The sequence below is a fragment of the Orbicella franksi genome, chromosome 1 (assembly GCF_964199315.1).
Source record: "Orbicella franksi chromosome 1, jaOrbFran1.1, whole genome shotgun sequence".
NCBI lineage: Eukaryota > Metazoa > Cnidaria > Anthozoa > Scleractinia > Merulinidae > Orbicella > Orbicella franksi.
In genome coordinates, this window is record NC_138145.1 from 547,040 (window position 1) to 558,931 (window position 11,892).

An 11,892-nucleotide genomic window follows, 5' to 3' on the forward strand; every position below is an offset into this window, starting at 1 on the left:
TTGGTTTGCAGTGAAATGGACAAAGGAAAGGTTTTTGAACACTCTCTTTGTAGCTTCTGCGCCGAAATAGAATCCAACTTCACTTTCAGACTGAAATAGTAGCCGAGACCGCCTCACGCGCATCGTGAGTTAGACCAAGTTCAGCTAGATTTCACGCAACTTTTGGGATATTTTTCAGTCCGGGGAACTCGAAACTAACTCCGGATGGCCTTGGTTTCCACTGAGATGCGCAGAGCATAACTTTTTGAAAGCCCACTTTGGAGCTTGTGGGCCGAAATATAGCCCCACTTCACTTTAAGACTGAAAGAGTAGCCGAGATCACCTTACGCGCATCGTAATTTTGACCATTTTCGGATCGATTTCTCGGAACTTGGGGGATATTTTCCAGTCCCGGAGACTCTACACTAACTCCTGATCGCCTTGCTTTGCATTGAAATGGACAGAGCAAAACTTTTTGAAGCTCACTTTTGAGCTTCTGTGCCGAAATATAGCCCCACTTCACTTTAAGACTGAAAGACTAGCCAAGACCGTCTTGCGCGCATCGTGATTTTGACCAACGTCTTCTCGATTTTCCGAAACTTGGGAAATATATTGGAGTCCCGGGGACTCTAAACTAACTCCTGATGGCCTTGGTTTGCAGTGAAATGGACAAAGCAAGTTTTTTGCAGGGTTCACTTTGGAGCTTCTGGGCCGAAATAGAGCCCCACTTCACTTTAAGACTGAAAGAGTAGCCGAGGCCGCCTTAGGCGCATCGTGATTTTGACCAACTTCGGCTTGAGTTGCCAGAACTTAAAAGATATTTTCCAGTCCCGGGGACTCTAAACTAACTCATGATGGCCTTGGTTTTCAGTGAAATTCACAGAGGAAAACTTTTTCAACGCTCACTTTCGAGCTTCTGGACCGAAATATAGCCCTACTTCACTTTAGGACTCAAAGAGTAGCCGAGACCGGCTTACGCGAATCGTTATTTTGACCAACTTCGTCTCCATTTCGCGGAACTTGGGGGATATTTTCCAGTTCCGGGCACTGTAAACTACTTCCTGAGGGCCTTGCTTTGCAGTGAAATGGGCACAGCATAACTTTTTGAACGCTCACTTTCGAGCTTCTGGGCCGAAATATACAGTCACGTCACTTCAAGACTCAAAGAGTAGCCGAGACTGCTTTACGCGCATCGTGATTTTGACAAGCTTCGGCTCGATTTCCCGGAACTTGGGGGATATTTTGATGTCCCGGAGACTGTAAACTATTTTGTGATGTGGCTTGGTTCGCGGTGAAATGGACACAGCAAAACTTTTTGAACTTTCACTTTCGAGCTTCTGGGCCGAAATATAGCCCGAGTTCACTTTAGGAATGAAAGAATAGCGACACCGCCTTACGCGCATCGTGATTTTGACCAACTTTGGCTCGATTTCCCGGGAAATGGGGAATATTTTCCGGTACCGGGGACTCTAAAGTAACCCCTGATTGCCTTAGTTTGCATTGAAATGGAGAGAGCAAAACTTTTTCAACGCTCCCCTTCGGGCTTCTCAGCCGAAATATAGCCCCACTTCAGTTTAAGACTGAAAGAGTAGCAGACACCGTCTTACCCGCATCGTGATTTTGACCAACTTCGGCTCGATTTCTCAAAACTTCGGGTATATATTCAAGTCCCAAGGACCCTAAACTAACCCCTGATGGCCTTGGTCTGCGGTGAAATGGACACAGCAATTTTTTTTCAACGCTTCCTTTCGAAATATTGGGCCGAAATATAGCCCCACTTCACTTTAAGACTGAAATAGTAGCCGAGACCGCCTTAGAGGCATCGTGATTTTGACCAACTTCGGCTTGACTTGCCAGAACTTAAGGGATATTTTCCAGTCCCGTGGACTCTAAACCAACTCATGATGGCCTTGGTTTTCAGTGAAATTGAGAGAGCAAAACTTTTTGAACGCTCACTTTCGAGCTTCTGGGCCGAAATATACAGCCACGTCACTTTAAGACTAAAAGAGTAGCCGAGACTGCTTTACGTGCATCGTGATTTTGACAAACTTCGGCTCGATTTCCCGGGACTTGGGGGATATTTTGATGTCTCGGACACTGTAAACAATCTGCTGATGTGGCTTGGTTTGCGCTGAAATGGACATAGCAAAACTTTTTGAACTTTCAGTTTCTAGCTTCTGGGCAGAAATATAGCCCCAGTTGACTTTAAGAATGAAAGAGTAGCCGAGACCGCCTTACGCGCATCGTGATTTTGACAGAATTGGGCTCGATTTCCCCGAACTTGGGCGATATTTTCCAGTCCCGAGGAGTCTAAACTAACTCCTGATTGCCTTGGTTTGCAGTGAAATCAACACAGCAAAACTTTTTCAACTTTCACTTTCTAGCTTCTGTGCCGAAATATAGCCCCAGTTGACTTTAAGAGCATGTCCACCAGAGGACCAGGCAGAGGTGATACATGCCATCTCACCAATTTCAGTGAAACTTTGCCAGATTGAAGGGCATACCCAATAACTCAAAAAGTTAAAACGGTTTCAAAATTGCAATTTTCCGGGGGGAGTTACACCACCCCCTACTTTTTTCACATAAATTTCTTTAAATACTACACTAAATGAGGGTAAAAGTAGGGGGCTCTTAAACCTGAGCAATTCATCCAATTCAATTGTGGCTATACATGAGTGTAGATTAGTCCTACATGAGTTATGTACGGGAGTTTCATGTAATTTGATTGATTACCTGTCAATCAGTGTAAGCTAATAACTACCCATGTAAAATGGCATAGCAAAGTATGTTGATTTTGAGGCCAAATATCTCCTGTGGCCAAGTCCCTCCCAAAGAGATATCTATACCACGGTTCAGTTCCACCTTTGGTCTGTACGAATTATCAAAAAAAGTTTTGGGACCTGCCATTTTTTGTTCGCAGATCGAGCTCAAGCCCTGCACATCTTGCACAAGATTTTAGTTTAATGACTGACATCGTAAAAGTTCCTGCATAAACCGCAACCGTAGATTAGCCATAACCCCAAGATGTAAGCTCAAATATTGAAAAGCAACGTAAAGACAATAAAGTTTGAAGTTCCAGTGAAGTTCTAATTGGTATAAAAACAAAGACAACCAAGTGCGGTTTCAGAACACTGATACAGCGGCTGTTGCGAGCCTTCAAATGCATTTAAAAGTCTTTAGATAACAAATTTTCACTTGTTATACCTTCTCGTCTTCTTAATTCACGCTTCTTAAACTTGCGATTTTATCTTGATAGCATTATCGGTTCGCCGGAACACTCCATGACATTAACCTTCGTACACCATATTGAAACGATACGAATTAGTGCTTAGTAGCCAAGCTTTGAAATGTGGAGAGGAGTCTGGGCATCACAGCACACAAGAGGACACCTATTTACTTTAGAGGGATACTACGTACCATCAAGATCTTTGAACAACTACAGCAGGAGAAAAACTTCACACAGACGAGTAGTTGGATAATCCAATGGATAAATGTTGCTGTAAACGTGATAGCAGTCGCAGCTAAAAGAAGAACTAATAATGATAATTATTTACAATGCTAATAACTTTATCAAAAAGGATCAACAGTGCATTATAATTCTCAAATATTAAATATTTTAACGCTATTGCCAATGGTATTAATACCACTAAAAGTACTTACAATACTGATAAAGAAATAAAATTGGCTCAGCAATAATTACAGTACTCTTTTTCACTATTTACAATACTAACAAAGATAGAGTTTTTACCTACATATTATTTCTGTACTGACTTTCAGGTAGATGATTTGAAAATAATTACGCGAATTTCCACCAAAATTATTTACAAAATGGTACTAGAAGCTAGCACGAGAGGTGATTGTTGCTCACAGTGATTTTCTTGCGAAAAATTCTAAGGGATTCGTGTGAGGACTTGGCTGTCGCGCATATATTGCAAAAGGGCGTTGACAACTGCGAGGTAGTGTATTGATCTGTTGGATTCTAGAAGTCCGAGCCCACGTCTCTCTAACCTTAATCACCTCTACATAGCTGAATTGTAGCTTCCTCGCCTTGCCCACTCAGAAAACCCTACACCGAAAACATTTTGACTAAAATAACGCGAATATTGATGGTTGGGTCTCTAGTGTATGGCGTGACCAACTTTTGCGCCTTCTTGTTGATCGCTTAACAAACAGAGCTCTCGCTGCTTATTTACAACTTAAATGTTTAAAAGGGTAATAGGAAAAAAAACGTGATACAAAAAAAAAAAGGAAAAAAAGAAAAAACTGGGAAACCGACAAATATGCAGAAAATGGAAGTGTTGATATTTATAATTTCGGAAAAAGTTATATTTATGACAGTTCAGTGTCACTACAATTCCAACTCGCGCCGGATCTGTTGCCTTGTCCGGACGGCAGTGGCCTCTGTTGTTAAATCATCGTCGTCATCTTCATCTTCATCGTCATCTGCACGGCGAGATTCTTCAACTGTATCCCGTAGCAGTCTACCAGTTCTATTGAGGTTTGATAGCCTGCTGAAATAGCGGGAAATCTGCACAGTTGTCAACCACTCTTTTTTCTGGAATCTCTTCTTCCCGCTACTGTCTCGCAACCCCTTCATGCGCGTTGCTACATCTCCCGGATTAGCCTTGTGGCCTGTCTCTTCCCCCAGAAGGAACGCCTCCAGCAAATAGTTTCTCACATTTTCGGAGAAGTTTACGGTATTTCTGACCTTTTTAAGGGCCCATCCTTCCTCTGCAGAAGGCATGTTTTGATTGTCAGGTTGGTCGGCAGTGGCTGCAGCCGAGGTGGAAGACACAGATTGAAGATATCCACCAGCCAAGGACCGGCAGGTTTCTGCCCATTTGCGCTTGACTTGGTCATATTGAGTCTCCCGTTCAAGTCTTATAAGGTGCTTTCCCACATCGAGATGCCTCTGCAAAGCAGCAAATGACTGATACACTTTGATGCATCCTTCCTCGGGGCAAGCGAATGGGACCCTGTCTTCATCTTCTTCCCCTTCACACTGGGTGGCGGGATCTGGCTGAGAGGGGCTGGGTTCAACAGGAGATGGTAGTACAGGTCTCACCAGTGTCAAGGTTCCCACCTCCTCGTTTGGTCTTCCAAATGGTAATAAAATGGTAAGATTTGTTGCTCCCTGTGGAGTACCCAACCGTGCTAGCATAGTTAGGGTGAAGAATTTTCCAGGTCCAATGTTGTACGCCCGCCATGCCCTCAGTCCTCTTTCCTCGTAGGAAAAGTTGTTCAGGGACTGTACGCCTGTCATAGTGTGTTTGTGCATAGTCTGCAAAGTAGTTTGCACCTTACAGACCGACGCATAGCACCCCTTCACGCCGCCATGAGACTCGATTGCTTCCTTCATAGAAGCTGCCGTTTCCACATCGTTTCCCTCGTTCACAAATCGCCTAATGTGACTCTTTATTGAGGCGATCCGACGGTCACATATATCCTTTCCCGCCTGAGGCTCACTAAAGTCATAGCGTGCAACTCTAACTCCGCTGCGCTCCCCAAGGCTTGGTAACGAGAGCAACAGGAAAGCGGTATGATAACACCCAGCGTTATCAGACTTCAGAAAGGCTTCTGCGAGGTGGGGCTTTAGTCCCTTCAGAGTTGCTAGAGTGTGCTCTAGGATAGATGCCACAGCAAACCAATTCTGGTTACAGTCATCAAAGAGGTGAATGAAGGTTCTTGTCTGAAAATAATTGCAAAAGAGTAGCTCATCATCTCTACCAAGCATGAGTCTGTTGCACTGTCACGATTGTGTAGTTATTACCGAGGCCATTTTCAGGCCTGGGCATTTGTTCGGATAAGCTTATCTCCCAAAGATTTTATTAGAAGCAAACAAGACAAAATGGAGCACCCTACCTCACTCGGCATTTATTCGAGTAAATAATGTGAGACGAGTACCTCAACTTCACTGCCAGTTTCATCTTTCGTGATTGCTACCGTCACATGCCAGGATTTTCCTTTTTTCCCAAACCAGTCTCTTTGGGTCTCTCTGAAACTGATGGGAAGGAACTTCATTGCCCAGTCCATGATTAGGAGAACTTGACTGGCTGATAGATGATCGACCACGAAGGATTTGGCTGCATCTTGGTGGACAGCTCGCACAATGTGCGCCTTCCACTCCTCTAGCTTAGGTAGAGCGCTCTCGATATCATAATTTAGTTCTTCTCGTCTGTCTGTATCACTGCGACATTGAAATGATAAAAGAAGAAACCACGTTGCTAATTTTTTCTTAAACCGAAGCCACTAGAATTTGAATTGTTCACGCATAAAATAGGGAAATAGGCTCTTCCCATTTTACCTCAAATGTACATCAGAGGAGGACAAGGCTAGCTGGATATCGATGACTACATTCCTCAAGTCATCACAGCGATCACAGCAGATGTTGTGTTGGTGCTGGCATGTCCCACGATGATCACTCTGTCCACTGCTGAGGGCATACACACTACAATGGTCGGCACAGGGCTCCTCTTGGGAAATATGGATCTTGAAATCTGACTTGAGATATTGCTTTGCTGCTTTCAGCCGACGTTTGATGGAGGTTGATGTTTCATTGTCCAGACCTGAGGAAATGAAATAAAAGAAGTAACGAGATCCCACTCAATAGTTTCGACCAAATTTGAGCGGAAAGGTACAGCGAAGCTCAGTGAAAACAGGGGGAGTGTTAGTTTACGTCATATCCTGTCGTGATGGCGTTTTTGCTATTTGGATAGCAAATAACTACAAAAGAGAAAAAACCCACAAGCAATCGTATGTGTTTCAAATATAACTTAGCTTACCATGCTGGTGCAACTGGTTAATGGTATCTTCAAGAGAGGCGAGGGCGTTCACACCGTCGGTTTGCGTACTATCAAGGCCGGCCAGTAATTTCTTTTGTGACGCTGCGCATATCTGAAAAAAAAGAGAGTTCATTATTTCACTTTCCGGTAAATCTATCGATCATTTATTGTGTTATGAGGCAAAAAGTGTAAGGAATGCCGTCAAATAGGGCAAGATGTGTCAACCAAATATTGCGCGTGAATCAAGAGGAGAGAAAATTTGGTCGTTAATGACATCTGTTATAGCCATAACTAACAACTGTCACAGAAAGGCTAACCTTGATGATGCTAAATAGTGTAGATCTTCTCAAGGGCTCAAATGCAGACTCAGCGCAGTATTTCAAGTACAACTGAACTAGGCGAGATGAGATGACGGTACGCACCACACTTGGAATTTCAATTTTCTCGCCAGTTGATAGGTTGAGATTTGTTGTCCCATACGCCACGTCTTGGAGGAATGAGGGGCTAGATATAAAATCCAGAAAGTGATCAACCTTAACAGGATCCAGACGCGTCCTCTGCAGCGTTGGTGGCTCGATAGGTTGACCAGGCTTGTTCTTGAAAGCATGCTTTCTTGCCTCATCGATCCTCCACTTGGTAAGGCCAGGGATCATCTGGAGCAATTCTGTTTTGGAATAGTCGCCTGCAAAAAGTGACAATATTTGCTGCCTGTTGTACCATGAGCCTGCCTCTTCATAGCACGTGACCAGTCTAGACACTAACGTGCCTTCTCCTGCATTTGAGACCCCTTGAATGTTTTCACGCCTGCTGCGCACCTGTTCGAAAAGCCACGTAGAGTTGCCTGGGGCTAAGGTGTCTAATACGACGTCAACTACCTGTTCAGCCTTCCTTCTGTAGTATCGCTGTGTGGAGGCAGAGATAGTCAGCACGTCAGACTTGCACTGTGATCGTACAGGACTGACACTCCTGTCTGATGTTCTCCTAAGGAAGTTGTTCAGACTCTGTAGCTTGTGCTCAACCTGGGGAGTCGGCTGCCATTCCTGCGAGGTCTCGCCTTCTTGCGCTGACTCTTGAGAAGACAAGGAGAGCACCTCGGAGTTGTGCTCACTTGGCTGTAACAATAAAAATTTGAATAAATAATGCTCTTACACTAAGCATGAAAAAACAAACAAACAAACATAACCATTGGGAGATGGTTTGCAACAACGTCTTGCGCAACAAGGGCTTTGAGATCGTAGCAATCCCAAAACAAATATTGCAAATATACTTGCACACTTAACGATCATGATATTAGTAAGAGAAACTGTTCAAGGACATCTCAACAACGAGACTACATATTATAGGAGTCTCTTTTGTTTTAGCTGTGCCCATATAGTCCGTAGTTTTGTTTGCTTCATTGTGTATCTTTACAGCTGCCCTATAACATATCAGCTACAGCCAGTGAATAACAACTGAACAAAAGTGACATTCCTAAACTGTCCAGGAAAGGTCTGCGAGTGCTGCTGATCAAAGTAGTCAAAAGAACTAGCTTTAAAGTGGCAGAGGGGGCACAGGGCAGGGGGGGCCAGGAGGCGGGAGAGCAGTGGGCGGGAGGCGACGCGTGCCACCTAAAGAGACGGTGATTGAGCGAGATTGAGAAACATTGCATAGTATGTTTCCATACAAGACGGGGATTAGGAACACAGGATACCATAAGCGGGATATTCAGACTCCCTGCCCCTCTCCCTCCACCACTGTCCTCATTGTCTCTCATTGCGCATATACTCATCTCTTCTACAGTTAATGAGCTGTGTAACCAAAGGCATGTATTCCTCATCTGCCTCTTCAAAAATCTCTTTTCAAAAATCGACTCGAAAATCTCTTGGAACCGTATCTACGTATAAAATACTCTTGTGTTACCATAACAAACTAATAGATAACTGAGTACACATGTGTAATACCTCACTTGATGGTTCTTCCGGTGGTAACAAGAATTGCACGTGCGCTTGTGGATCAACAATGGTGCTGTCGGCCTCCTCCATGGGTAGGTCTGCTGAACTTTGTTCCTCTCTCTGCTCCTGGGGCAGTGAAGCATTTGCTACGAATTTCATGGCAGCTTGATGTTTCCCACGACAAATTCTACAAATACCTGTGTTCATAGAATATGACATCATTATTTGTAAGGCCAGATTTTCTCCGCTTTCTCGAACACCGACTGGTAATCGAGCTTATAATTCTTGAAAACAAATCAAGGTAGGAATTCATACTTTAGCTGGATTCGAAGATAAAGAGACAAAGCATTTTACCTGCTCCAACTTGGACAACAACATTCCATTTACTCTTGATTTCCTTCGACATTCGCAGGTTAACACCCCTCTCCCTCTTACCCTGACGATTTCCATGGAGTGGATGCTGACATTTTATCGAGGCCTTGAACTTGACGCCTAACTGATCCCGGTGTTTTGGACAAATTGTGAAGTCACGGCCGCCTTCATTAAACAACCCCACGCGTGCAAGAATTAGTTCTTTCTCAGAAGAGACACTTGTTTGGGATACAGAGATTTGCCGAAGATGAGCACTTATATCTCTAGAACAAGAGCTCAAAGGAAGAAGCTCGTTTCCTCGGGATGAAATATCGCAGTGAGAGTCACAGTGCGAGGCAAAGGAACAGGAAAGATTAGACATTGTTTCCACAACGTAAAGGTCACGAAGAAAATGGCTTCGTTGTGCCAAGGTCCCACTTACAATCCCAGACAAAGTTGTTTACTTTTCAGTGTAGACGTAATTATTTGGCGCACGAAACATCACAGTTCATGTTTCGCTGAAGTTTTTAAACAATAAGTTCAAGAACAATTTCACAAAAATATATTTAATAATAGTCGTTAAGAAATGCTGTTAAAAAGAAAAAGGAAATGTACCTTGAAATAAACAAGGCGAGGAAGTGTTTTATTTAAGCTGAAAATGGACAGTAACTATGAATGTCCGTAATTTTCTGTCTCGGCTTATTGGAGTGATAGTTTTCTGAATTTTTTCAGGGAATGTCGGCTTAATTTCTTTGTTCCAAGTTCAGGGTCATGAAATTGTTCTTGAACTTACTATTCAAAAACCTCGGTGAAACATGAACTGGGATATTTCGTGACGCCAGATAATTATCTTTGCGCCAAAAAGTAAACAAAGCAAGAAACCTCGGCGCATCAGTGAAAATGTTTACAGTATGAATAGTACTTTATTTCCCCCTTTCAATCATTTTTTTTGCCCGTCAGAAACGCGAATGTTTTCGTTTTATGCTGCGATGTTCTCAAGTCTCTCAGTGAACGTGCAAACGATATAACGCACGTGAAAATTATCGCTCGGCTCATACACATTATGTATGCGTAATAGCACTGTGCGGTATTGAAAAACAATTTTTTTCCTTGGGTAAGTCGGCCTTAATGTATATTTTTCTTTCATTATCATTTCCAGTGAATTTTAGAGGGGGTCGGTAAGGGGGGTAAGAAGGGGGTGAGTTGACCAGGGGTCAGTGTTTTGTCGTAGCCCCTCTATTACGCGTTGTGATTCCCAGACTCCTTTCTACATTTCAAAGCTTGGCTACTAAGCACTAATTCGTATCGTTTCAATATGGTGTACGAAGTTTGATGTCATGGAGTGTTCCGGCGAAGCGATAATATTATCAAGCGAAAATCTCAAGTTTAAGAAGAATGAATTAGGAAGACGAGAAGGTATAACAAGTGAAAATTTGTTATCTAAAGACTTTTAAATGCATTTGAAGGCTCGCAACAGCCGCTGTATCAGTGTTCTGAAACCGCACTTGGTTGTCTTTGTTTTTATACCAATTAGAACTTCACTGGAACTTCAAACTTTATTGTCTTTACGTTGCTTTTCAATATTTGAGCTTACATCTTGGGGTTATGGCTAATCTACGGTTGCGGTTTATGCAGGAACTTTTACGATGTCAGTCATTAAACTAAAATCTTGTGCAAGATGTGCAGGGCTTGAGCTCGATCTGCGAACAAAAAATGGCAGGTCCCAAAACTTTTTTTGATAATTCGTACAGACCAAAGGTGGAACTGAACCGTGGTATAGATATCTCTTTGGGAGGGACTTGGCCACAGGAGATATTTGGCCTCAAAATCAACATACTTTGCTATGCCATTTTACATGGGTAGTTATTAGCTTACACTGATTGACAGGTAATCAATCAAATTACATGAAACTCCCGTACATAACTCATGTAGGACTAATCTACACTCATGTATAGCCACAATTGAATTGGATGAATTGCTCAGGTTTAAGAGCCCCCTACTTTTACCCTCATTTAGTGTAGTATTTAAAGAAATTTATGTGAAAAAAGTAGGGGGTGGTGTAACTCCCCCCGGAAAATTGCAATTTTGAAACCGTTTTAACTTTTTGAGTTATTGGGTATGCCCTTCAATCTGGCAAAGTTTCACTGAAATTGGTGAGATGGCATGTATCACCTCTGCCTGGTCCTCTGGTGGACATGCTCTTAAGAATGAAAGAGTAGCCGAGACCGCCTTACGCGCATCGTGATTTTGAGAAAATTCGACTGTATTTCCCCGAACTTGGGCGATATTTTCCAGTCCCGAGGAGTCTAAACTAACTCCTGATGGCCTTGGTTTGCAGTGAAATGAACACAGTAGCACTTTTTGAAGGCTTATTCTCGAGCTTCTGGGATGAAATATAGCCCCACTTCACTTTAAGACTGAAAGAGTAGGCGAGACAGCCTTACGCGCATTGTGATTTTGAGAAACTTCCGCTCGATTTTCTAGAATTTTGGCGATATTTTCAAGTCCCGGGGACTCTAAACCAACTCCTGATGGCCTTGGTTTGCGGTGAAATGGACGCAGGAAAACTTTTTGAACGTTCAGTTTCGAGCTTCTGGGCCGAAGTACAACCGTATTTCACTTTAAGACTGAAACAGTAGCCGAGACCGCCTTACGAGCATCGTGATTTTGACCAAGTTCAGCTCGATTTCCCGGACCTTGGGCGATATTTTCCAGTCCGGGGGACTTTAAACAAACTCCTGATGGCCTTGGTTTGCAGTTAAATGCACAAAGCGTAACTTTTTAAAGGGTCACTTTCGAGCTTCTGGGCCGAAATATAGCCCCACTTTACTTTAAGACTGAAAGAGTAG

The 11,892-nt window shown here is 43.2% G+C and overlaps 3 protein-coding genes across 3 annotated transcripts; all 3 read right to left on the reverse strand.

The window, feature by feature from the left end:
- Positions 1–2,334: 2,334 nt before the first annotated feature.
- Positions 2,335–6,228, reverse strand: LOC145482899 (uncharacterized; the record flags this gene model as incomplete). Its single annotated transcript, XM_081461550.1, has 2 exons — positions 2,335–5,725; positions 5,863–6,228. Coding segments are annotated over 2 exons (1,764 nt in total), but the record flags the coding sequence as incomplete, so codon positions are not given.
- On the reverse strand, positions 6,219–7,069 carry LOC145484864 (uncharacterized). The gene is made up of 2 exons (XM_081463505.1): positions 6,762–7,069; positions 6,219–6,545 (listed from the first exon to the last, which is right to left on the reverse strand). The coding sequence occupies exons 1-2, from the start codon at positions 6,892–6,894 to the stop codon at positions 6,280–6,282; spliced, it is 399 nt and encodes a 132-aa protein (XP_081319631.1). The 5' UTR covers positions 6,895–7,069; the 3' UTR covers positions 6,219–6,279.
- LOC145484873 (uncharacterized) lies at positions 7,028–11,239 on the reverse strand. The gene is made up of 2 exons (XM_081463510.1): positions 8,702–11,239; positions 7,028–7,873 (listed from the first exon to the last, which is right to left on the reverse strand). The coding sequence occupies exons 1-2, from the start codon at positions 8,912–8,914 to the stop codon at positions 7,028–7,030; spliced, it is 1,059 nt and encodes a 352-aa protein (XP_081319636.1). The 5' UTR covers positions 8,915–11,239.
- Between the last annotated feature and the right edge of the window lie 653 nt (positions 11,240–11,892).